The sequence below is a fragment of the Scomber japonicus genome, chromosome 24, assembly GCF_027409825.1.
Source record: "Scomber japonicus isolate fScoJap1 chromosome 24, fScoJap1.pri, whole genome shotgun sequence".
NCBI classification, from domain to species: Eukaryota; Metazoa; Chordata; class Actinopteri; order Scombriformes; family Scombridae; genus Scomber; species Scomber japonicus.
This window is the reverse complement of record NC_070601.1, coordinates 1,073,796-1,101,452: the sequence shown is the minus strand read 5'-3', so window position 1 is coordinate 1,101,452 and position 27,657 is coordinate 1,073,796. Positions and strand designations below refer to the sequence as shown.

General features: G+C 45.6%; 1 protein-coding gene across 1 annotated transcript; it reads left to right on the top strand.

Moving 5' to 3' along the window:
- Positions 1–47: 47 nt before the first annotated feature.
- On the top strand, positions 48–27,439 carry LOC128354592 (uncharacterized). The gene is made up of 18 exons (XM_053314807.1): positions 48–269; positions 2,616–2,779; positions 3,078–3,102; positions 4,133–4,246; positions 4,334–4,471; positions 11,964–12,079; positions 13,637–13,757; positions 13,855–14,483; positions 14,808–14,829; positions 15,875–16,174; positions 17,853–18,013; positions 18,403–18,427; positions 18,638–18,751; positions 20,596–20,727; positions 21,206–21,471; positions 22,501–22,618; positions 24,308–24,495; positions 26,433–27,439. Exons 1-18 carry the CDS (start codon positions 218–220, stop codon positions 26,841–26,843), a joined length of 3,096 nt encoding a protein of 1,031 aa, XP_053170782.1. The 5' UTR covers positions 48–217; the 3' UTR covers positions 26,844–27,439.
- Positions 27,440–27,657: the final 218 nt, after the last annotated feature.

Genomic DNA, 27,657 nt, shown 5'->3' with positions numbered 1-27,657 from the left:
TTGACTCGGGAGGACGACAACAAAAACAGATGAAGGATTTAAAGAGAATCTGACAGCCGAGGAATGTTTGACGTCTTCTCGTTTGTTTACTGATCTGATTAAATTTGGGTGTTTTCTGACCCCTGGAGGTCAAAGGTCAGAGGTCAGGGGGCGTGGCCTCTCCTCTCCTCTCCTACAAACGCTGCAGGTTCAGCTTATTTTGGGTTTTTGGGTCGACATGCTGCTGACGAGCTGCTGGATCCTTCTCTCTGCAGTCGCTGCTGCAGCAGGTCAGTTTATTCTCATCATTGCAGTTAGCATGTCAGTGAGCTACATACAATAAGTTATGGATGTGTCCTAATGAGAGCATTTTATCTCTTTACATACTGTTCATATCCTGACTCAGAATTAGTCTTTACACCAGTTCACATTCATAAACTCACCATCAGTCATTAATGAATCCTTCTGTTTGATGAATCTTATGGAAAAAAGACTTTCACAATCACTACTTTATGGTTCAACATGACTGAATGCTGGTTTTTAAATAAAAACTCAGCAAATTTGTACATTTGCAAACATAAATATTTGTAAAAACTAGATACTGAACATCCTAACCTTCCAATTAAACAATAAATAATAAATAATCTATCTTATTAACTGTTAAATCTTTGATGAATCTTATGGAAAGAAGACTTTCACAATCACTACTTTATGGTTCAAGAACATTTGAACATGGTTGAATGTTGTCTGTATCTTATCCTTTACTGTAACTTATTGTATAATTGCTGCTAACATTGTGCCTTTTTTATATGTTTTTATATTTTAAGCTGTTGTTTGTTTCTATGGTATGTCTGTGTGTCTTTTAATGTGAGAACTAAGGGTGGAAATTAGCCTTGAGCTAAACCCGGTATATTTACAGGACGTCATTGCACCATTAATATGCATTGTCCTCTGCAAATAAACGATATAACAATAATAATATAATAATAATGCTGGGTTTTTAAAAATAAAAACAGGTCAAATTTGTACATTTGCAAACATAAAAATGTGTATCAGACGCACTAAAATGTAAAAAAAGATAAATTTATTTCCATAGTGTTACACTGTGGGTCACATTAGGAAACCTCTGACTGAAATGTGTACTTAGTGTTTTTACAGCTCTAAAATGTGACCCTGAACAGCATTTCAAGGGTTAAACATGTTTCTTCACGCAGCGTCTCTGATGTTTTAACTATTAATCAGATAAAGTCCGTTCATTGTTTTACATCCTGTTAATCCTCACATACTGTTCACACTTCCTGAACTTCTAACGTGAGCCAGAAAATACAAACATGGAGATATTTCAGCTTCTTTAAAACATTTTTGTGTTTGACCCACGTTTATTAAAAAGATTAATTCTTCATATTTGTGTAAAAACTGGAAACTGAACATCCTAAACTCCCAATTAAACAATAAATAATAAATAATGTAGCTTGTTAACGGTTTTTGCATTGATTCAGTTTTCTGTTCAACTGAGATTTGATCTGAATTCATGTTTTACATTTAATCTGTGTGTGTTACTGTGTGTGTGTGTGTGTGTGTGTGTGTGTTACTGTGTGTGTGCGTTACCATGTGAGGTTTTACTCTCTGTCAGCTGATTCTGTTCTAAAGATATGAACCGTCTAATATGTGACAACGTTCTCATCATTGGGTTGGTAGTAAGACATCATGGAGGTTGGTAGTAAGACACTATGGAGGTCGGTAGTAAGACACTATGGAGGTCGGTATTGAGACACTATGGAGGTTGGTAGTAAGACACTATGGAGGTTGGTAGTAAGACACTATGGAGGTTGGTAGTGAGACATCATGGAGGTTGGTAGTAAGACATCATGGAGGTTGGTAGTAAGACACCATGGAGGTTGGTAGTAAGACACTATGGAGGTTGGTAGTAAGACACTATGGAGGTTGGTATTGAGACACTATGGAGGTTGGTAGTAAGACACTATGGAGGTTGGTAGTAAGACACTATGGAGGTTGGTAGTAAGACACTATGGAGGTTGGTAGTAAGACACTATGGAGGTTGGTATTGAGACACTATGGAGGTTGGTATTGAGACACTATGGAGGTTGGTAGTAAGACACTATGGAGGTTGGTAGTAAGACACCATGGAGGTTGGTAGTAAGACACTATGGAGGTTGGTAGTAAGACACTATGGAGGTTGGTATTGAGACACTATGGAGGTTGGTAGTAAGACACTATGGAGGTTGGTAGTAAGACACTATGGAGGTTGGTAGTAAGACACTATGGAGGTTGGTAGTAAGACACTATGGAGGTTGGTAATAAGACACTATGGAGGTTGGTATTGAGACACTATGGAGGTTGGTAGTAAGACACTATGGAGGTTGGTAGTAAGACACCATGGAGGTTGGTAGTAAGACACTATGGAGGTTGGTAGTAAGACACTATGGAGGTTGGTATTGAGACACTATGGAGGTTGGTAGTAAGACACTATGGAGGTTGGTAGTAAGACACTATGGAGGTTGGTAGTAAGACACTATGGAGGTTGGTAGTAAGACACTATGGAGGTTGGTAGTGAGTTGAGTGTTATCAATAAGCTCAGTGTGAACACATGTTGATGATATATTGTGCTGTGTCAGTGTTTGTGGAGGAGCGTGATGCCAACGCTGTGCTGCAGAGACGGAGGAGAGCTAACAGCGGCTTCCTGGAGGAGCTGAAACAAGGAAACCTGGAGAGAGAATGCATCGAAGAGATCTGCGACTACGAGGAGGCGCGAGAAGTGTTCGAGGACGACGCCAAGACGGTCAGCTGGGTCGGGGTTAGGGTTAGAGGTCAATGCTAAATATAAGCACTTCTTTGTGCCGTATCTGGGGGGTTTGGGTCACAGATGATCTAAAACTTCTTTTTTACTTAATTTAGATCTTTTCAATCTTATCGTCACATTTTTTAAGTTCTGAGTTATTTAGATGTACAAACTGTTATTGTATCTGTAAACCGACATGCATGGGATGGCGGAGGCCCGTTCACCGCAGCTTGCAGTTTTAATTATTATTATTATAAATGATGAAACTATTATTTACATTTGTTGTTTGTGACTTCAGAGGCAGTTCTGGCTGACGTATGAACGTGAGTTGAACCTACATTTATTATTTTATATTAAAACATTCTCTTTTTTTTGGGTATTTTTTGGGGCTTTTTGCCTTTAATGTAGAGGTTAGTAGAGAGAGACAGGAAACGGGAGGCAGGGGGGGGGGGGGCAATGACACACAGGATAAGACCTCTCTGTGCGGGATTTGAACCGGGGTCGCCTGCAGTGAGCTTTAAAACATTCTACCTGTGATTAGTTTATTGATTTATCTCCTCATTCTTCTGTTGTACTTTACTGTAGTACAGTTTGAGGTACTAGTACTTTACTGCAGTACAGTTTGAGGTGCTAGTACTTTACTGTAGTACAGTTTGAGGTACTTGTACTTTACTGTAGTACAGTTAGAGGTACTAGTACTTTACTGCAGTACAGTTAGAGGTACTTGTACTTTACTGCAGTACAGTTTGAGGTACTTGTACTTTACTGCAGTACAGTTTGAGGTACTAGTACTTTACTGTAGTACAGTTAGAGGTACTTATACTTTACTGTAGTACAGTTTGAGGTACTTGTACTTTACTGCAGTACAGTTTGAGGTACTAGTACTTTACTGCAGTACAGTTTGAGGTACTAGTACTTTACTGTAGTACAGTTTGAGGTACTTGTACTTTACTGCAGTACAGTTTGAGGTACTTGTACTTTACTGCAGTACAGTTTGAGGTACTTGTACTTTACTGTAGTACAGTTAGAGGTACTTGTACTTTACTGTAGTACAGTTTGAGGTACTTGTACTTTACTGCAGTACAGTTTGAGGTACTTGTACTTTACTGTAGTACAGTTTGAGGTACTTGTACTTTACTGCAGTACAGTTTGAGGTACTAGTACTTTACTGTAGTACAGTCTGAGGTACTTTCTACTCCACTCCATTTATTTTACAGCTTTAGTTACTTTTCAGATAAAGATTTGACACAATGGATAATATAACAAGCTTTTAAAATACAACACATTGTGCACTTTTACTGCAGTAAATGATGTGAGTACTTTCCCTCCACACTGACCGAGTATAATTGTCAGGTCGCGACCCCTGCCTGGTGAACCCGTGTCTCAACAACGGGACGTGTATCTATGTCGGGAACACGTACGACTGTCAGTGTGCTGAAGGATACGAAGGACGATACTGTCAGACGGGTAAAATGGATTTAATCACATGAAGAAGAGACTGTTAATATTAATGTTCATATATTGTTTTGTACTAATGTATCTTCATCTCCTCAGTGTTTGAAGACTCTTTGAAGTGTCTCTTCCAGAACGGACAGTGTCAACATTTCTGTGATGGTTCTGGAGAAAGACGTAAATGTTCCTGCGCTGACGGATACGTGCTGGGAGAGAACGGACGAGACTGCGTCGCTCAAGGTGTGAAAACAAGCCGCCTGCAAACACGTACCAGCTCCAAATGTTAATACAACTTCTACATGTGTGTTAACTTGTGTGTGTTTGTGTGTATCAGTGGAGTTTCCGTGTGGTCAGCTTCAGCCGCAGGATTCAGTCAATCAGACTGTTGTGAGTCAAACCAGGCTGGTGGGAGCCAATCATTGCCGCCAAGGAGACTGTCCCTGGCAGGTAAACTCATCCAAGCCGAGCCCAGTTCATTTTTCTCCTGTATTAGCTGAATTAAACCTTTGGGGGTAAATTGAACCATTGACTAAACTTGTCCCCACAGTAGCTCAGATCAGCTTTATGACACATAGGGGAGAACGAGGGTTGGTAGTCACACTTTTTACTTTCCTTTGAATTCTGTTCTAAAGATTTGAACCGTCTAATATGTGACATCGTCCTCATCGTTGGGTTGGTAGTAAGACACTATGGAGGTTGGTAGTAAGACATCATGGAGGTTGGTAGTAAGACACTATGGAGGTTGGTAGTAAGACACTATGGAGGTTGGTAGTAAGACACCGTGGAGGTTGGTAGTAAGACACTATGGAGGTTGGTAGTAAGACACCGTGGAGGTTGGTAGTAAGACACCATGGAGGTTGGTATTGAGACACCATGGAGGTTGGTAGTAAGACACTATGGAGGTTGGTAGTAAGACACTATGGAGGTTGGTAGTAAGACACTATGGAGGTTGGTAGTAAGACACTATGGAGGTTGGTAGTAAGACACCGTGGAGGTTGGTAGTAAGACACTATGGAGGTTGGTAGTAAGACACTATGGAGGTTGGTAGTAAGACACTATGGAGGTTGGTAGTAAGACACTATGGAGGTTGGTAGTAAGACACTATGGAGGTTGGTAGTAAGACACCGTGGAGGTTGGTAGTAAGACACTATGGAGGTTGGTAGTAACCTCTCTGACTGCTCTGAGCTTCACATCTGGAGGAGTCTGGCTCTCTGACGTTTAAACTGACAGTGAACGCATCGCTCTCTTCTTCAGGTCCTGGTTCAGTTAAACGAGAAGAGTCACTGTGGAGGAGCTCTGATTGGTCCAGACTGGGTCATCACTGCTGCCCACTGTATCCATGGCAACGACCCCCAAAACCTCACAGTGGTGGCAGGTAACCTCCTTCTATCCTTCCTAACCTCCTTCTATCCTTCCTTATCTCCTTCCTAACCTCCCTCTCTCCTAACGCCCTTCTCTCAGAGCCTCTGATTGATTGTCTTTCTGCCTCCAGGAGAGCACAACCTGGATGTTGACGACGGCACCGAGCAGAGGATCCCTGTTTCCATGGCAATCGCCCACGAAGGTTACGTCCCGGCGACAGGCGACAGCGACGTCGCCCTGTTGAAACTGAGCCGCTCTGTCACCCTGAGCCGCCTCGCTCTCCCCATCTGCCTCCCCACCAAACAGCTCGCCGAGCAGGAGCTGCTATTGGTCCGCTACCACGCCGTCTCCGGCTGGGGCGCCAGGATCGCCGGGGGCAACAGCCGACCTGGCAACGCTCCCGTCCCAAAAGTCGACCCCGTCCTCCGCAAGATGTCCATCCCCATCCTCCAGAACTCCCAGTGCTCCCAGAAAGCCCAGTTTAACTTCACCGCCAACATGCTGTGTGCCGGCTACCTCGCCGGCTCGCAGGACAGTTGCCGTGGAGACGACGGCAGCCCGCTGGTCACGCTGTATGGCTCCACCCACTTCCTGACGGGTGTGGTCGGCTGGGGGCAGGGCTGTGCGCACCCAGGGTATTATGGCGTGTACGCCAACATGGCCAACTTCGTCGATTGGGTGGAGGCCACAATGAAAGACCCGCCCACTGTGACGACAGCCAATGAGAAAGCAGCTGCTGACATGCTGCAACAGAAACTAGTTTAATAGATTATTTGGTTTAATTCTTTATTTTATCCTAAAAACATGATGTAAAATGATTTGATGTTCCACTTATTTAGGTTTATACTCATCTCTTTTTGTTCTCTTTTCTGTATCTTCACGTAAAAGATTAAAAAAATAAGTTACTGATTGAGGATCTGATGGTTTTTTGTGATCACCAAAATAAAAGCTTCAAACTTTAAGTTGAAAGTTGCACCAACAAATTGAATTTCAGTGTCTATTTAAACCTGAACAAGCTGCCTTTAATCTCAATTCATGTGCTCAATTTCTCATTTTTAAAATCAGACATAGAAGTCCCCAAAAGAATCTGGAGGTGGTATTTACAAGCAGGTAAAACTCACCTGTGTGTTTAGTTTCATCATGATTCTCATTAATGGAGATCCAGGTTCTGCATTTCAATCCTTAATTTCATCCAAGCTGCAGGTGTGAGGTGATAAAAGGAAACACCAGGCAGGAAACCAGGACTTCTTCTTCTTCTTCTTCACCTCCTGTGCTGGACTCTCTGCTCAGTGCTGCCTCTGCTGGCTTTTATTTGAGCTTCATGTTCATAATTAAAATAGATTCAAATGTGGAACTGAAAATAACCAGTCAGCTGCTTCCAGACTCACATGGAAACAGACATTCATTCTTATTTTTTGTGCAGAAAAGAAACAAAAAAACTCAATTTGCTCCAGAATATCAACATTAAATGCACTTGCTGTATATTTCAACACAGCTACTTTATTCTATCTGAAATAAATAAATATGTTATTTAAACGTTGGCAATTGGTGACATGGAGACAGAAGAGTTTTAAAAACCACGTATGAATCAGGCATTCCTCTTGCTATCTGCACTGTTACAGTCTGCAGACTAAATATTGATCAAAGCTTTAGGTTTTTGGACTATGACCGCGTGCCGCTCAGCCCCCTGGGAGGACACAGCTGATACCAGGTACCGGCAGGCCAAGTGGAGGGCAGCTGCGGCGGTCGCTGAGGCAAAAACATGGGAGGAGTTCAGCGAGGCCATGGAAAACGACTTCCGGGCGACTTCGAATAGATTCTGGACCACCATCCGGCGTCTCAGGAGGAGGAAGCAGTGCGCTGCAGACCTCGACTCGGGACATTGTGGATCGGTGGAAGGAACACTTCGAAGACCTCCTCAATCCCACCAACATGCCTTCCGGTAAGGAAGCAGGGCCGGGTAGCTCGGGTGTGGGCTCTCCTCGGTGGCAGGGCCCCGGGGGTGGATGAGATCCACCCCGAGTTCCTCAAGGCCCTGGATGCTGTGGGGCTGTCATGGTTGACACGACTCTGCAGCATCGCGTGGACATCGGGGGCAGTGCCTCTGGATTGGCAGACCAGGGTGGTGGTCCCTCTTTTTAAGAAGGGGGACCGGAGGGTGTGTTCCAATTATAGGGGGATCACACTCGTCAGCCTCCCTGGTAAGGTCTATTCGGGGGTGCTGGAGAGGAGGGTCCGTCGGATAGTCGAACCTCGGATTCAGAAGGAGCAGTGTGGTTTTCGTCCGGGCCGTGGAACAGTGGACCAGCTCTACACCCTCTGCAGGATCCTTGAGGGTGCATGGGGCCCAACCAGTCCACATGTGTTTTGTGGACTTGGAGAAGGCATTCGACCGTGTCCCTCGGGGAGTCCTGTGGGTGGTTCTCCGGGAGTACGGGGTACCGGACCCCCTGATACGGGCCGTCCGTTCCCTGTATGACCGGTGTCAGAGCTTGGTCCACATTGCCGGTAATAAGTCGGACTTGTTTTCAGTGAGGGTTGGACTCCGCCAGGGCTGCCCTTTGTCACCGATCCTGTTCATAATCTTTATGGACAGGATTTCTAGGCGCAGCCAGGGTGTGGAGGGGGTCCGGTTTGGTGACCTCAGGATTGGGTCACTGCTTTTTGCAGATGATGTGGTCCTGTTGGCTTCATCAGACCGTGACCTCCAACTCTCACTGGATCGGTTCGCAGCCGAGTGCGAAGCGGCCGAGATGAGAATCAGCACCTCCAAATCCGAATCCATGGTCCTCAACCAGAAAAGGGTGGAGTGCACTTTCTGGGTCGGGGATGAGATCCTGCCCCAAGTGGAGGAGTTCAAGTACCTCGGGGTCTTGTTCACGAGTGAGGGAAGGATGGAGCGTGAGATCGACAGACGGATCGGTGCAGCGTCTGCAGTAATGCAGACGCTGCACAGATCCGTCGTGGTGAAGAGGGAGTCGATCTTGGTTCCTACCCTCACCTCTGGTCATGAGCTTTGGGTCGTGACCCAAAGAACAAGATGGCGGGTACAAGCGGCTGAAATGAGCTTCCTCCGTAGGCTGGCTGGGCTCTCCCTTAGAGATAGGGTGAGAAGCTCAGTTATCCGGGAGGAGCTCGGAGTAGACCCGCTGCTCCTCCGCGGTGAGAGGAGCCAGATGAGGAGGCTCGGGCATCTAGTCAGGATGCCTCCCGGACGCCTCCCTGGTGAGGTGTTCAGGGCCCATCACACCGGTAGGAGACCCAGGACACGTTAGAGAGACTATGACTCTCGGCTGGCCTGGGAACGCCTCGGGGTCCCCCGGGAAGAGCTGGACGAAGTGGCTGGGGAGAGGGAAGTCTGGGCTTCCTGCTTAGGCTGCTGCCCCGCGACCCGACCCCGGATAAGCGGTAGAAGACGACAACAATATTTTATAGCTAAGTGACAGTATGGTGCTGAACCATTATCACAGTAATTACTTGTAACTTACTGTAAAATTCTGCTTTGCAAAAAGTGTGATTACAGCAGTTTATTGTGAGAACTTACTGTAAAAACCTGCTGATTGTTAACAGTGTAAAAAATCATTTCGTCCTCTAACTTTCAGATCAACATTAGAGTGTGAAGCTCTCTGATTGGCTGATTCTGACAGCAATGCTCTCTGGGAATTGTAGTTAATTAAGCTCTAAACTTGTTTTGGACTCAGTTTTGTAGTTTTGACTTTTTATCTCAAATATTCCAGCAGGAAGCCCGGCCCCCCCTCTGATCAGTGCAGTTTACACTACCTCCTCCTCCTCCTCCTCCTCCTCCTCCTCCTCCTTCTCTCTCTCAGGTTATTGCCCTCTCACTGTGTGTATATGTGTGTGTGTTGTATGATTCATGAACACAGCAGGTTCCTACAGTTCATATTGATTCTGTGAATGTTTAAATATAATATTAATAAACTAAGACTAAGACTCAAACTATAAAAACAGATGAAGGATTTAAAGAGAATCTGACAGCAGAGGAATGTTTGACGTCTTCTCGTTTGTTTACTGACTGATTAAATTTGGGTGTTTTAAGACCCCTGGTGGTCAGAGGTCAGAGGTCAGGGGGCGTGGCCTCTCCTCTCCTCTCCTCCAAACGCTGCAGGTTCAGCTTATTTTGGGTTTTTGGGTCGACATGCTGCTGACGAGCTGCTGGATCCTTCTCTCTGCAGTCGCTGCTGCAGCAGGTCAGTTTATTCTCATCATTGCAGTTAGCATGTCAGTGAGCTACATACAATAAGTTATGGATGTGTCCTAATGAGAGCATTTTAACTCTTTACATACTGTTCATATCCTGACTCAGAATTAGTCTCTACACCAGTTCACATTCATAAACTCACCATCAGTCATTAATGAATCCTTCTGTTTGATGAATCTTATGGAAAAAAGACTTTCACAATCACTACTTTATGGTTCAACATGACTGAATGCTGGTTTATAAATAAAAACTGGTCAAATCTGGACATTTGCAAACATAAATATTTGTAAAAACTAGATACTGAACATCCTAACCTTCCAATTAAACAATAAATAATAAATAATGTAGCTTATTAACTGTTAAATCTTTGTTTAATGTGTGTTTCTAAAGTTTTTATTGTGTGTGTGTCACATATAAAGATTTTAAAAGTGTAGAGTCAGAAGATAAACCCATGCCTGTGATTGAGTGTTATCAATAAGCTCAGTGTGAACACATGTTGATGATATATTGTGCTGTGTCAGTGTTTGTGGAGGAGCGTGATGCCAACGCTGTGCTGCAGAGACGGAGGAGAGCTAACAGCGGCTTCCTGGAGGAGCTGCAACAAGGAAACCTGGAGAGAGAATGCATCGAAGAGATCTGCGACTACGAGGAGGCGCGAGAAGTGTTCGAGGACGACGCCAAGACGGTCAGCTGGGTCGGGGTTAGGGTTAGAGGTCAATGCTAAATATAAGCACTTCTTTGTACCGTATCTGGGGGGTTATTCCAGGTAGGAGGTTCAACAAACTCTGAGTCTAACCCTGAACTCTGAGTTGACTCTGAGATGGAAACTTTGGGTATCCGGTTCCAGAACAGCTGATCTGAATTAGTTTAATCAACTCTGAGTATGTCCACCTTGAGTTTGGAGCCCCGATACCTTGAGTCACCATGGCAACTGCTGAGAAAACAAGCTCGAGTTACGTCACCTCACTGTAACTGGAGCTCCCCCTGCAGGCCTGTGGCGAATATGATCATATATTTCACAAAAAGTAACACCGCTGCAGACGCTAAGGAGAGAGAAGCATCATGGGAGAAAATGCACCACTCCACAAGGTTTTGGGTCACAGATGATCTAAAACTTATTTTCTAATTAATTTAGATCTTTTCAATCTCATCGTCACAGTTATTTAAATGTACAAACTGTTATTATTATTATTAATGATGATAGTATTATTTACATTTGTTCTTTGTGACTTCAGATGCAGTTCTGGCTGACGGATCAACGTGAGTTAAACCTAAATTTATTATTTTATATTAAAACATTCTACCTGTAATTAGTTTATTGATTTATCAATATCTCCACTTCTGATCAGACTGATTGTTATTGTCCCTCATTCTTCTGTTGTACTTCACTGTAGTACAGTTTGAGGTACTAGTACTTTACTGTAGTACAGTTAGAGGTACTAGTACTTTACTGTAGTACAGTTTGAGGTACTAGTACTTTACTGTAGTACAGTTTGAGGTGCTAGTACTTTACTGCAGTACAGTTTGAGGTACTTGTACTTTACTGTAGTACAGTCTGAGGTACTTTCTACTCCACTCCATTTATTTAACAGCTTTAGTTACTTTTCAGATGAAGATTTGACACAATGGATAATATAACAAGCTTTTAAAATACAACACATTGTGTACTTTTACTGCAGTAAATGAAGCGAGTACTTTCCCTCCACACTGACTGAGTATAATTGTCAGGTCGCGACCCCTGCCGGGTGAACCCGTGTCTCAACAACGGGATATGTATCTATGTCGGGAACACGTATGAGTGTGTGTGTGATGACGGATACGGAGGACAACACTGTCAGACGGGTAAAATGGCTTTAATCACATGAAGAAGAGACTGTTAATATTAATGTTCATATATTGTTTTGTACTAATGTATCTTCATCTCCTCAGTGTTTAACGACTCTTTGAAGTGTCTCCAGAACGGACAGTGTCAACATTTCTGTGACGGTTCTAGAGAAACACCATGTTTCTGCGCTGACGGATATGTGCTGGGAGAGAACGGACGAGACTGCGTCGCTCAAGGTGTGAAAACGAGCCGTCTGCAAACACGCACCAGCTCCAAATGTTACTTCTACATGTGTGTGTTTACTTGTGTGTGTTTGTGTGTATCAGTGGCGTTTCCGTGTGGTCAGCTTCAGCCGCAGGATTCAGGCGTCAATCAGACTGTTGTGGATCGAACCAGGCTGGTGGGACTCAATCATTGCCGCCGAGGAGACTGTCCTTGGCAGGTAAACTCATCCAAGCCGAGCCCAGTTCATTTTTCTTCTGTATTTGTACACAGATTACAGTATTTACTATGGAGGTTGGTAGTAAGACATCATGGAGGTTGGTAGTAAGACACTATGGAGGTTGGTAGTAAGACACTATGGAGGTTGGTAGTAAGACACTATGGAGGTTGGTATTGAGACACTATGGAGGTTGGTAGTAAGACACTATGGAGGTTGGTAGTAAGACACCATGGAGGTTGGTAGTAAGACACTATGGAGGTTGGTATTGAGACACTATGGAGGTTGGTAGTAAGACACTATGGAGGTTGGTAGTAAGACACTATGGAGGTTGGTAGTAAGACACTATGGAGGTTGGTAGTAAGACACTATGGAGGTTGGTAGTAAGACAGCATGGAGGTTGGTAGTAAGACACCATGGAGGTTGGTAGTAAGACACTATGGAGGTTGGTAGTGAGACATCATGGAGGTTGGTAGTAAGACACTATGGAGGTTGGTAGTAAGACACTATGGAGGTTGGTAGTAAGACACTATGGAGGTTGGTAGTGAGACATCATGGAGGTTGGTAGTAAGACACTATGGAGGTTGGTAGTAAGACACCATGGAGGTTGGTAGTAAGACACTATGGAGGTTGGTAGTAAGACACTATGGAGGTTGGTAGTGAGACATCATGGAGGTTGGTAGTAAGACATCATGGAGGTTGGTAGTAAGACAGCATGGAGGTTGGTAGTAAGACACTATGGAGGTTGGTAGTGAGACATCATGGAGGTTGGTAGTAAGACACTATGGAGGTTGGTAGTGAGACATCATGGAGGTTGGTAGTAAGACAGCATGGAGGTTGGTAGTAAGACACTATGGAGGTTGGTAGTGAGACATCATGGAGGTTGGTAGTAAGACACTATGGAGGTTGGTAGTAAGACACTATGGAGGTTGGTAGTAAGACACTATGGAGGTTGGTAGTAAGACATTATGGAGGTTGGTAGTAAGACACTATGGAGGTTGGTAGTAAGACACTATGGAGGTTGGTAGTAAGACACTATGGAGGTTGGTAGTAAGACACTATGGAGGTTGGTAGTAAGACACTATGGAGGTTGGTAGTAAGACACTATGGAGGTTGGTAGTAAGACACTATGGAGGTTGGTAGTAAGACATCATGGAGGTTGGTAGTAAGACACTATGGAGGTTGGTAGTAAGACACTATGGAGGTTGGTAGTAAGACATTATGGAGGTTGGTAGTAAGACACTATGGAGGTTGGTAGTAAGACACTATGGAGGTTGGTAGTAAGACACTATGGAGGTTGGTAGTAAGACACTATGGAGGTTGGTAGTGAGACATCATGGAGGTTGGTAGTAAGACATCATGGAGGTTGGTAGTAAGACACTATGGAGGTTGGTAGTAAGACACTATGGAGGTTGGTATTGAGACACCATGGAGGTTGGTAGTAAGACACCATGGAGGTTGGTAGTAAGACACTATGGAGGTTGGTAGACACTATGGAGGTTGGTAGTAAGACACCATGGAGGTTGGTAGTGACAGTAAACGCATCGCTCTCTTCTTCAGGTCCTGGTTCAGTTAAACGAGAAGAGTCACTGTGGAGGAGCTCTGATTGGTCCAGACTGGGTCATCACTGCTGCCCACTGTATCCATGGCAACGACCCCCAAAACCTCACAGTGGTGGCAGGTAACCTCCTTCTATCCGTCCTTATCTCCTTCCTAACCTCCCTCTCTCCTAACGCCCTTCTCTCAGAGCCTCTGATTGATTGTCTTTCTGCCTCCAGGAGAGCACAACCTGGATGTTGACGACGGCACCGAGCAGAGGATCCCCGTTTCCATGGCGATTGCCCACGAAGGTTATGTCCCGGCGACAGGCGACAGTGACGTCGCCCTGTTGAAACTGAGCCGCTCTGTCACCCTGAGCCGCCTCGCTCTCCCCATCTGCCTCCCCACCAAACAGCTCGCCAAGCAGGAGCTGCTATTGGTCCTCTTCCACACCGTCTCCGGCTGGGGCACCAGGATCACCGGGGGCAACAGCCGCCCCGGCGACGCGCCTCTCCACAATGCCGACAACATCCTCAGCAGGATGTCCATCCCCATCCATCAGAACTCCCAGTGCTCCCAGAAAGCCCAGTTTAACTTCACCGCCAACATGCTGTGTGCCGGCTACCTGGCCGGCTCGCGGGACAGTTGCCGCGGAGACGACGGCAGCCCGCTGGTCACGCTGTACGGCTCCACCCACTTCTTGACGGGCGTGGTCGGCTGGGGGCGGGGCTGTGCGCTCCCAGGGTATTATGGGGTGTACGCCAACATGGCCAACTTTGTGGATTGGGTGGAGGCCACAATGAAAGACCCGCCCACTGTGATGACAGCCAATGAGAAAGCAGCTGCTGACATGCTGCAACAGAAACTAGTTTAATAGATTTTTAACGCAGAGATTTAGTTTAATTCTTTATTTTATCCTAAAAACATGATGTTAAATGATTTGATGTTCCACTTATTTAGGTTTATATTAATCTCGTTTTGTTCTGTTTTCTGTATCTTCACGTAAAAGATTAAAAAAATAAGTTACTGATTGAGGATCTGATGGTTTTTTGTGATCACCAAAATAAAAGCTTCAAACTTTAAGTTGAAAGTTGCACCAACAAATTGAATTTCAGTGTCTATTTAAATCTGAACAAGCCGCCTTTAATCTAAATTCATGTGCTCGATTTCTCATTTTTAAAATCAGACATAGAAGTCCCCAAAAGAATCTGGAGGTAGTATTTACAAGCAGGTAAAACTCACCTGTGTGTTTAGTTTCATCGTGATTCTCATTAATGGAGATCCAGGTTCTGCATTTCAATCCTTAATTTCATCCAAGCTGCAGGTGTGAGGTGATAAAAGGAAACACCAGGCAGGAAACCAGGACTTCTTCTTCTTCTTCTTCACCTCCTGTGCTGGACTCTCTGCTCAGTGCTGCCTCTGCTGGCTTTTATTTGAGCTTCATGTTCGTAATTAAAATAGATTCAAATGTGGAACTGAAAATAATCAGTCAGCTGCTTCCAGACTCACATGGAAACAGACATTCATTCTTATTCTACAGAAAAGAAACAATAAACCACCAGAATATCAACATTAAATGCACTTGCTGTATATTTCAACACAGCTACTTTATTCTATCTGAAATAAATAAAAATGTTATTTAAACATTGGCAATTGGTGACATGGAGACAGAAGAGTTTTAAATAGCACGTATGCATCAATGAATCAGTGAAATCAGACATTCCTCTTCCTCTCTGCACTGTTACAGTCTGCAGAGTAAATATTGATCAAAGCTTTAGGTTTTTGGACTATGATCGCGTGCCGCTCGGCCCCCTGGGAGGACACCGCTGATTGGCTGCCGCTGCAGGAAATGACGAAAACAAGCGAGACAGCAGCTGACATGAAGGTTGAGTTTAGTGTTTGAACATCCTGGTTTACAGTAAATCTCCTCCTGCTGCTGGAGGGGAGGGGGTCGGGGGGGGGATTCCTTCTTCTGGTGCCAAAAAGTACAAGAGACCGCCAATCCTTCAGTGTTTCTGTCACATCTTAACTGACCATCCTCAATATTACAGACCGTAAAAACTCTCAAAACTTACTAATAAACTAATAAAAACTAATGTAAGAATCATATAATGACACCAGTTTGAGTTATTTAGAGTGTGAAGCTCTCTGATTGGCTGATTCTGACAGCAATGCTCTCTGGGAATTGTAGTTAATTAAGCTCTAAACTTGTTTTGGACTCAGTTTTGTAGTTTTGACTTTTTATCTCAAATATTCCAGCAGGAAGCCCGGCCCCCCCTCTGATCAGTGCAGTTTACACTACCTCCTCCTCCTCCTCCTCCTCTCTCTCAGGTCATTGCCCTCCTCTCCTCTCCGCCTCCCCTTCTCTCTCTCTCTCTCTCCCTCCCTCTCTCTCTCTCCCTCCCTCTCTCTCTCTCCCCCGACTCTCAGACTCCATTACCTCTACTCAGCACACTCAGATCTTTTCGAGTCAAGCTCACCATCCAAGGGCCATGTTTTGGTTTCAACGGCTGCCCCTCGGCCTCCTGCTGCTGCTCCACCTGGCCGCCGCCGTTCAAGGTACGCCACCCCCCCCCCTCCACCCCCATGACTGAGTGAGTGAAGATGAGGAAGGTAGGATAGGAGGAAGAATATGAAGTTGAAGCAGAGAGGGGAAGGGGTGGTGACACTTGACCTCGTCATGTTTTTGTGTGTTTAGCATGGTGTGTGTGTGTGTGTGTGTGTGTGTGTGTGTGTGTGTGTGTGTGTGTGTGTGTGCGCGTGAGACTCTCCACCTGATGACATCACTGACAGGTTTCTGATGATTGACAGCTCTTACACCTGATTGGACCAACAGCCCCTTGCTGGGCTGTGATTGGTCTTTTATTTCAGGTTTCGAGCCAGAAAAGTTCGTCTTAACGTTGAATTTGTGTCAGAGTTAGTGAGAAAGTTGCAAGCTGCTGTTTTCCGAAGTATAAGAACTTGCACTGATGTTTCTTCAACATGTCGCTCGCTTCCACCTACGTCACATCAGCAACTATCAGCTGCAAACTTCCTGTCATAGTTTACAGTTTTCGCAATTAGCACCAAGTTTTACAAAAAAAGGAACTGATGCAATATACGTGAAGTTAGACTTCGATCAGACTGTTCATTTATTCAATTTCAACAAAAACAAAATGTTCTTGTCTTGTTTCGTCTCACCACGACATTTTTAACTTTAATTGTGTGCAGTCGGGAGCAGCTCCTCGTCTGCCGTGTTTAGTGCGAGATGGGAACACACCAACATCTAAAAACCTTGTTAGTATCTCGTCAGGATTTGGAGAAACACTTGTTTAGGATGTTAGTGGAGGTTGATTTAGCAGGTATTATTAAATAAGGGCGTTTACTAGGGCTGTCAAACGATACATTTTTAAAACGAGATTAATCGCAGAGTTTCCATAGTTAATCGCGATTAATGGCGTTTTGAGTTGCATGTTTAAAATCTTGTTATTTTCCATTTGAAGGCAGTTTTAAGCCCATAATGTAAAGCATTTCTTACCAGAGTGTCTTAACTGGGAATCAATCACGGCTCTGCTGCGACTCCCACACTCCAAAATGGTCCTTTGGTGGAGCTGAGGCTGGCTTGGCTGCACCTGGGTGTTTAGCGTGGAGGTGCTAACTCAAACTCCACGTACTCCGGTGGTAGTTAAACTCCGTTTGACACAGGTTGCATTTTACTTTTGACTTGTCAACTGAAGCGTCTGGAAGTGTTTTAAAGTTAAACAAGCCGTTCAAAAGTCCAGTAGCTCTCTTACTTTCCATCAGCGCGGTAGGTTTACTGCAGGAGGCCACTTCAAAGCATAGCGCTACAGCTAGAGGAGCCGTCTACGGGGGAATAGAAGGGACAAAAAGGCTTGCAACATTAAAATGAGATTTTAAAAACATTAACGCGTTATGGATTACATTAATCTGATCGCGATTAACGTGTTAACGCTGACAGCCCTAGTGTTTACATGTACTGAAAAGAACAGTTGAAGCTGGTTGAATGTCAAACGATAGCACTAGATAAAAAGTCAGTGGATCAAAGTTGTTATTCATCCTGTGAGGATCAAAAGGCTTTGTAATATTTCAGCCTGGACTGAACAGCCAATCATGAAGCTAGTGTGGCTAGCAGTTACGCAAATTTGCCTCATTAATGAAGCAAAAGTAACGTTGTTGATATGAAACTTTCAGTGGCAGTAAATGACGGTTGAACGCCAGTATTTTGCTCTCTCACCAGTCTTCATGGACGGCAACTCGGCCAGTCAGGTGCTGAGCCGGCGGAGACGAGCCAACAGCTTTTTCGAGGAGGTCAAACAAGGCAACCTGGAGCGGGAGTGTTACGAGGAGCGCTGCGACCAGGAGGAGGCGCGCGAGATCTTCGAAAACGCTGAGAAAACTGTATTCACCTCCTGTACCTTTCACACCAACATACACTCAAACAAAACCCATCACAGCAAGTCCACAAAAAAACACCCACATAACTTTGAGAAAGCCTCTTGTTAGTCGTCCTATCCAGAATCACAGGAAAAGAGGGTTAGGGTTAGGGCGCGTCTTATCCTAACCTAGCCACTGATTAATGCCTCTTTTGTTAATGAACAAGATAAAACTGCTGAGTGAATATTTTCCTGATGGCTAAATCTAAGGAAACAATTTAAAAGGAGACATTGATAAAGACATTGCTCTTCAGGTTCAAGTTTTAGTTTGTACCATACCCTTCGTAAAAAAAAAATCTTCTGTCACTGCTCGGATTTTATCTTGTTTTAATCTCTTCTTTATATTCTTTGCAGGAAGAATTCTGGGCCAAATATGCTGGTAAGGTGTTCTCTTAAATTAAAATTCAACATTTGGGTTTAAACAAGGCAATGTGGGTTTTTGGGGGATGATATATGGAGCGAACTTTTAAGAAGCAAGAGCTGAAATTATACCATCTATTTCACCAGACGTCTTAGCAGAATTTAAGCATGATTGAAGTGACATTTTATCAAGACTCCCCTGCCTGAACCTGCTCTGTGTGTTCTGCAGATGGTGACGCATGTGAATCGAGGCCCTGCGCTCATGGAGGAATTTGCAAAGACACGGTCGGCGGGTACACCTGCTTCTGCGAGTCCGCGTACAAGGGCTACAACTGTGAAATCGGTACAGAACTAAACTCACTCCAGACAGTCGGGTTCAAGCTTGGTGTCCTTTAGCAAAAACTTAAATGTCCTCATCACTTATAAACATTCTTACATCATCTATCGATTCCCATTGGGGTCGGAAGGTAGCCCAAACTTCCTTCCTTGTTAGCTAACTCTTCCCACAGGATCATAAGGTGTTCCCAGTCTAGATGAGATATATGATCCCCTCAAAGTATGTTCTGGGTTCTGCCCGTAGACTGTATATAAGAAATGGACGTAACATCCGCGACGTCACCCATTGGTTTGTGGACTGCTGCTCGGAAGTCAATAGTATCGAATCTAGGCAGCGCCATCTTGAACATTTCAGGTGCATGCTGGGAAAAAAAGAACACAGATTCTACTTATATGGGCATGAGGCGGAGTCATGGACGGACGTATGGGCGGGACCAATGGCGGAGCAGGCAGGCCGCGATTGGTTGCGAGGGCTGGATCTCAAGGACATTGGTCAATCAACCTGTCAATCAGGACGTAGCCACGCCCTAATGCATACCCTGCTTTATCGTCACATATAAAATCAGGGAGGCCAAAATGTCCCAAATGAACATCATACTGCATTGAAGAAGGCTTTAAACTAGCGATTGAGACCATAAACACATTTTGAAAACGTTTACTGAGGTTAGAAATCAAGTGAGAAGTCGGCCCGGTCGCCCCCTGGTGGCCTTTTGATAGAATGCAGCTCTAAGTTACTTCCGCATTGGCTTCTTTTCAGAGGACAGGAACTCCCCGCCTGGTTATAACGTGAGGTTTCTTCCCAGTTGGACATACCTTGAGTACCTCCACAGGAAGGTATCCTGATCAGATGCCTGAACTACCTCAGCTGACTTCTGTCAGTATGAAGAAGCGTTGGTGAGGTAGTCACCTTGTGAAGGAGACTAATTTCGGCAGCTTGTATCTGTGATCTCGTTATTTCATTTATTGCTCAAAGCTTATTTTTTGTGAAGCCTGGAACATGACACAAAGGGTATTATGGGTGCCTTCAGAAAGGGGACTGGTGGGATGGATAGGAATAGGTCAACAAAGAAGGAAGCAAACCATTTGTTGTTTGGAAAGGAGGGAGGAAGGACAGGAAGGAAGGAAGAAGGGAGGGAGGAAGGAAAGAAGGAAGGGAGGAAGAAGGAAGGAAAGGAGGGAGGAATGAAGGAGGGAAGGAAGGAATGAGGGAAGGAAGGGAGGAAGAAGGAAGGAAAGGAAAGGAAGGAACAGGGTTAACCCTTGTGTCGTCCTCCCGGGTCAAATTGACCCCGTCCGTTTTGACTGTTCCTTCTTTCCTCCCTTCCTTCTTTTCCTTCCTTACCTCCTTCTCTCATTCCTTCTTTCCTCCCTTCTTTCCTTCCTCCCTCCCTCCTTTCCTTCTTTACCTCCTTCTCTCTTTCTTTCCTCCCTCCTTTCCTCCCTTACCTCCTTCTCTCTCTTTCCTCCCTCTTAGAGTATATCCTTTGTTAGAAACAACCCTGGCCTTTCTTGACAGTGTTTCTGATGTCTTTTGCAGCTATTCCTCCCTTCTTTCCTTCCTCCCTCCCTCCTTTCCTTCCTTACCTCCTCTTTCTTTCCTCCCTCCTTTCCTCCCTCCTTTCCTTCCGTACCTCCTTCTCTTTCTTTCCTCCCTCCTTTCCTTCCTTACCTCCCTCCCTTACCTCCTTCTCTCTCTCTTTCCTCCCTCTTTTCCTTCCTTACCTCCTTCTCTCTCTCTGTCCTCCCTCCTTTCCTCCCCTCCCTCCCTCCCTCATCATTTTGTTTCTTTCAACCATCCTTTATTTAAAACAACCCTGGCTTTTCTTGACAGTGTTTCCGATGTCTTTGCAGCTATTCCTGAACTCTGTGAGAACTCAAACGGTGGTTGCAAACACTTCTGCCGGGTGGAAAAAGGGAACGTTTTGTGTTCCTGCGCTGATGGATATGACCTGGCAGGAGATGACAAGTCCTGCTTCTCCAACGGTGAGAACCCTGTTCCTTCTTTCCTGCCTTCCTTCCTTTCCTTCCATCCTTCCTCCCTCCCTCCTTTCCTTCCTTCTTCCTCCCTTCCTCCCTTCCATACTTCCTTCCTCCTTTCCATCCTTCCTTCCTCCTTTCCTTCCTTATTCCTCTCTTCCATCCTTCCTCCCTCCCTCCTTTCCTTCCTTCTTCCTCCCTTCCTTCCTCCTCTCCATCCTTCCTCCTTTCCTTCCTTTCCTTCCTTCTTCCTCCCTTCCTTCCCTGCTTCATTCCTCCCTCCTTTCCTTACTTCTTCCTCCCTCCCTTCCCTCCTTCATTCCTCCCTCCCTCCTTTCCTTCCTCCTCCTTTCCTTCCTTCTTTCCTTCCTTCCTCCCTTCCATACTTCCTTCCACCTTTCCTTCTTCCTCCTATCCTTCCTTCCTCCCCGCTTTCAGTGATTAATATGTCTCGTCTCGATCTCTTGTCTCAAATTCTTTGCAGAGGAATTCAAATGTGGCGTCATCTTCACTGGAAGCACCCGGACCGTCTTCAGGTACGAACGTCCCAACGCGACGCACGAGAACGTTACTGGATTTAACGACACGGACTTCAATCCCAACGTCACAGAACCGTCAGGTTTTGAGAACAGAACCAACGACCCGCTCCCAAAGAACTACGTGCTCGAGAGTCTTATCAGACCTCAGAAGTCGAGTATGACCCGCATCGTCGGAGGAGAGGACTGTCCACCGGGAGAATGTCCATGGCAGGTAGAATTGCATTCCTTCCTACCTTCCTATTTTCCTTCCTTCCTTCCATCTGTCCTTCCTCCCTTTCTTCCTTCTGTACTTCCTTCCTTCCATCTGTCCTTCCTCCCTTTCTTCCTTCTGTACTTCCTTCCATCCATCTGTCCTTCCTCCCTTTCTTCCTTCTGTACTTCCTTCCTTCCATCTGTCCTTCCTCCCTTTCTTCCTTCTATCCTTCCTTCCTTCCATCTGTCCTTCCTCCCTTTCTTCCTTCCATCTGTCTTTCCTTCCTTCCATCTGTCCTTCCTCCCTTTCTTCCTTCTGTACTTCCTTCCTTCCATCTGTCTTTCCTTCCTTCCCTTCTTCCTTCCTTCCTTCCTTCCTTCCATCTGTCTTTCCTACCTTTCCTTTTGCCTGTCTTTCCTTCCTTCCCTTCTTATTTCCTTCCTTCCATCCATTTGTCCTTCCTTCCTTCCTTCCATTTGTCCTTCCTTTCTTCCTTCCTTCCATCTGTCTTTCCGTCGAGAGTGTTATCAGACCTCAGCAGTCGAGTATGACCCGCGTCGTCGGTGGAGAGGACTGTCCACCGGGAGAATGTCCATGGCAGGTAGAATTGCATTCCTTCCTACCTTCCTATTTTCCTTCCTTCCTTCCATCTGTCCTTCCTCCCTTTCTTCCTTCTGTACTTCCATCTGTCTTTCCTACCTTTCTTCCCTCCTTCCTTTTGCCTGTCTTTCCTTCCTTCCCTTCTTATTTCCTTCCTTCCTTCCTTCCTTCCTTCCTTCCTTCCTTCCTTCCTTCCTTCATTCCTACCTTTCTATTTTCCTTTCCTTTTGCCTGTCTTTCGCGTCGTTGGTGGAGAGGACTGTCCACCGGGAGAATGTCCATGGCAGGTAGCAACCCGGGAGTCTGCTGCTGACCAAAAGGTGTCCACTTTGCTTTGCTTTGTAATCTCCATTGTTCTGGTCCCGTCTCATCCTCGCAGGCTCTCCTCCTCTCTTTCTTTCCTCCCTCCTTTCCTTCCTTACCTCCTTCTCTCCTCTGTCCTTGTAGGCTCTCCTCCTGAACGAGGCCCACCGAGGGTTCTGCGGAGGAACGATCCTCAACGAGTACATCATCCTGACCGCCGCCCACTGCATGAACGAGTCACGCTACATCTACGTTACACTCGGTAGGTATCCATCCATCCATCCATCCACCTACCTACCTACCTACCCAACCACCTACCTACCTACCTACCTAACCACCTACCTAACCACCTACCTACCTACCTACCTACCTACCTACCCAACCACCTACCTACCTACCTACCTAACCACCTACCTAACCACCTACCTAACCACCTACCTACCTACCTACCTACCTACCTACCTACCTACCTAACCACCTACCTAACCACCTACCTACCTACCTACCTACCTACCTACCTACCCAACCACCTACCTACCTACCTACCCAACCACCTACCTACCTACCTACCTACCCATCCATCCATCCATCCATCCAAACATCCACCCACCCACCCACCTACCTACCTACCCAACCACCTACCTACCTACCTACCTACCCATCCATCCATCCATCCATCCATCCATCCATCCATCCATCCATCCACCCACCCACCTACCTACCTACCTACCTACCTACCTACCTACCCATCCATCCACCTACCTACCTACCTACCTACCTACCTACCCACCTACCTACCTACCCACCTACCTACCTACCTACCCAACCACCTACCTACCTACCTACCTAACCACCTACCTAACCACCTACCTACCTACCTACCTACCTACCTACCCAACCACCTACCTACCTACCTACCTAACCACCTACCTAACCACCTACCTACCTACCTACCTACCTACCTACCCAACCACCTACCTACCTACCTACCTAACCACCTACCTAACCACCTACCTACCTACCTACCTACCTACCTACCTACCCATCCATCCATCCACCCACCCATCCCTCCACCTACCTACCTACCTACCTACCTACCTACCTACGTACCTACTTACCCATCCATCCACCTACCTACCTACCTACCTACCCAACCACCCACCCACCTACATACCTAACCACCTACCTAACCACCTACCTACCTACCCATCCATCCATCCATCCACCCACCCACCCACCCACCCACCTACCTACCCAACCACCCACCCACCTACCTACCTAACCACCTACCTAACCACCTACCTACCTACCTACCTACCTACCTACCCATCCATCCACCCACCCACCTACCTACCTACCTACCTACCTACCTACCTACCTACCTACCTACCTACCCATCCATCCACCTACCTACCTACCTACCTACCTACCTACCTACCTACCTACCTACCTACCTACCGACCTACCTAACTACCCATCCATCCATCCACCTACCTACCTACCTACCCAACCACCTACCTACCTACCTACCTACCTACCTACTTACCCATCCATCCACCTACCTACCTACCTACCTACCCAACCACCTACCTACCTACCTACCTACCTACCTACCTACCCATCCATCCACCCACCTACCTACCTACCTACCTACCTACCTACCCATCCATCCACCCACCCACCCACCCACCTACCTACCTACCTACCTACCTACCTACCTACCCATCCATCCACCCACCCACCCACCTACCTACCTACCTACCCAACCACCTACCTACCTACCTACCCAACCACCCACCCACCTACCTACCTAACCACCTACCTAACCACCTACCTACCTACCTACCTACCCATCCATCCATCCATCCATCCATCCATCCACCCACCCACCCACCCACCTACCTACCTACCTACCTACCTACCTACCCATCCATCCACCTTCTGTGTCCAGGTGAGTTTGACATCCTGGTGAATCACGGTAACGAAGTCGTCCGCCAAGTCGAAAGTATCATCGCTCACAATAAGTATCGTCCCGACACTTATCACAACGACATCGCCCTCATCAAACTGTCCAAGCCCATCAAGTTCAGCAGGTACATCCTGCCGGCCTGCTTACCCGAGTCAGACTTCGCTGAGAAGGTAATTTATTTAAACCACTTTACAGTTTTTTTTCCATTGGTTTGGCTCATTTCTTGAAACAGAAATTACATTCTCAAAACTCTAAGATCATTTGGCAGAACAGTCTTACAGTTCAGCACAACAACATAGTTCACTTGCAAAAGCTCATATCTCTCCCAAAACTGTTCACTCACGTGTCAAAACTAAATTCCTTTCCCATATAAATAGTCAGTGCCACCAAAAGGCAAAAGATCCTTCTCAATTGCTTTGGCTCATTTCTTGAAACAGACTGGACATTCTCAACACTCTTGGTGCTTTTGCCAAAATAACCTGGATGGTTCAGCACAACACCATGGTTCACCTCCAAAAGCTCATATCGCTCCCAAAACAGTTCACTCATGTGTCAAAACTACATTTCTTTCTCATATAAACAGTCAGTGCCCCCAAAATGCATTGTCCCTTTGGCATTGTGTGAGCACTGCAAGTCAAAATGGTTAGATGTTTTGTCACTATGGCAACCAGAGGACCATTGAAATATCCCTTATGTCCACCTCTCACTCTCAGCACAGTCCTTCATTCACAATGGTTACTGTACTAGTTTTTTGTCTAGCTAACAGAACAGAATTGTGTATAAAACTGAAAAAAAGAAGAAAAAATAGGACTTTACGGTAAGAGTACCCTCCAAGGTTTGACTTCACACATTGCACTCATACTGCCAAGGAAATTGAAAATTAATAGGATTGAGGAAAGGAGAGTAAGGTGGTAGGAACACCATGACCATCCTTGGATGAGTAGTGAACCAGGCTCTGATAAGCGGGCCACGGTGGAAATTCACATTGTCCCATACAATTACATACTTTGGTAGGGACGAGACTTCTCTCATTTTCAGGGATCAAATCAGAGCCGATGGTTGATGACATAGTCTATAATCAGCATGTTGTCTTCTTGCTCCTCGACCTCTTCCCCCTATTCTACCACCACGCACCCTTACTCCTCCTCCTGTTCTTCTTCCTCTTCCTCGAGCAGGCAGTTGCCCTTGTTCATTTACTTGGCGAGGTGCCTCCATGTTCACAAATTGTACTAGTCCTGGTCTAGCTCTATATATACGTGTTTGGCAGCATTCACAATCATGGACAGCACCTGTCAGGTAACTAAACATATTGTTTGATTGGTCATCTGAGATGTGTGAAACTCCTCCTTCGTTAGTCAAGTCCTATTTTCACCTGACTGTCAATTAATCAATTTATCAAATGTTCCAAGAGATTCATATATGATATTCATGGTATTAGGTTCTTGACTTATTTTGCATGTGATGACTTATAGAATGAAATGATGCTGACATGTTTTGGAGAGAACAACCATTAGACTGAGAATCAATCAATCAGTTTAGATCAACAGGATCTATTCACTTAGAAATTGTGCTAAATGTAGGCTAACTGTGCTAAATGTAGGCTAACTGTGCTAACTGTAGGCTAACTGTGCTAAATGTAGGCTAACTGTGCTAAATGTAGGCTAACTGTGCTAACTGTAGGCTAACTGTGCTAAATGTAGGCTACCTGTACTTAATCATTTGCAAAGATGTACAAAGACATTTGCAAAGTAATGAAATCAATGAGAAATACAATTCTGTTGTGAACGATTGCCAAGTGGTTTGGAGGTGTGTCCATGTTGTTTTGAGAATGTAATTTCTGTTTCAAGAAATGAGCCAAACCAATGTAGAAAAACTGTAAAACCAACTTCAAGTGTGTAAGATTTAAGTGGATCAAATACTCATAGGTATGTTTCAGTAAGTGTATAATCACAGAATGAGCCATGTTCTCCAGTAGCCCAGAACTCTGTAGTTTCACGACCACTGTGGATTCTCTTACGTGCCATTAAATCCTACACACTGCTCCTTTAACGCATGTTTGTCATAAACATGACCAATTCATTCCTGACGTCATTTCCTTTCTTCACAGGTCCTGATGCGGCAGCCTCAAGGCCTGGTCAGCGGGTTCGGACGTATCGGCGAGGGTCGGCAGCCGTCCACCATCTTGCAGCGCCTCAACATGCCGTACGTGGATCGGTCCGTCTGCATGGAATCCACCAGCTTACGTATCACCGCCCGTATGTTCTGTGCCGGCTACGACACAGAAGCAAAGGACGCCTGCCAAGGTGACAGCGGCGGGCCACATGTCACGCGGTACGGTGACACCTATTTCGTCACCGGCATCGTGAGCTGGGGCGAAGGGTGCGCACGCAAAGGCAAATACGGCGTCTACACCCAGGTGTCCAAGTATGTCCGCTGGATCCGTGAGGGCATGGCCAAGCTGATGTCCACAAACAGGAAGAAGAGGCACCTCGGCCACATCGAGAGGCTCTACCTGTAAGAAGGCCGTCAGCAGATTTCCTTTTTCTTGTCACTGCTGAAGCGTCGACAGAGCTGAGCTGAATCAAATATTATCATCGACAGAGCAGAGAGCAGCCACACTCTGTGCCTCTCATGTAATCACTCATTTTATGTTTGAGACTTTCAACACATTTTACTTTTAACAGTCACAACAGAAACTCTGAAAGCATCGGCGCTCGTTTAAGGACACTTCTGAAATCCTTCAAGCTCACGAAGACCAAACATGTTGGCGAACAGCTGCTTTCTTCTCGGTGTTTAAGACCAAATATTCACTCAGTTCAAATGGAAAGAAGGGTCAAAAGAAGGAAGGAAAGGAGGAAGGGAGGGTGGAAAGAGGGAAGGAGGGAGGAAAGAGAGAGAAGGAGGTAAGGAAGGAAAGAAGGAAGGGAGGAGAGAAAGGGTTAACCCTTTATTGGGCAAATAATTATATTTGGTAACTTCTGTAAATATCCCAAAATATCCTTCCTTCCTTCCTTCCTTCCTTCTTTCCTTCCTTTCCTTCCTCCCTGCCTTCTTTCTTCCCTTCCTCTTTTCCTTTCTCCCTCCCTCGTTCCTTATTTCCTCTGTCCTTCCTTCCTTTCCTTCCTTCCATCTGTCCTTCCTCCCTCCCTCCTTCGCTCCTCCCTTCCTTCTTTCCTTCCTCCGTCCTTCCTTCCTTCCTTCCATCTGTTCTTCCTCCCTCCCTCCTTCTCTCCTCCCTTCCTTCTTTCCTTCCTCCATCCCTCCTTCTCTCTTTCTTTCCTCCCCCCTACCTTCCTTCCTCCCTCCTTCCATCCTTCCTTACTTCCCCCCTT

Coding starts and splice junctions, on each gene's coding strand:
- LOC128354592 (XM_053314807.1), top strand. CDS start 218: ATGCTGCTGACGAGCTGCTGGATCCTTCTCTCTGCAGTCGCTGCTGCA. Junction 270..2,615: donor TGCAGTCGCTGCTGCAGCAG/GTCAGTTTATTC, acceptor GTGCTGTGTCAG/TGTTTGTGGAGGAGCGTGAT. Junction 18,752..20,595: donor GGGCTACAACTGTGAAATCG/GTACAGAACTAA, acceptor ATGTCTTTGCAG/CTATTCCTGAACTCTGTGAG.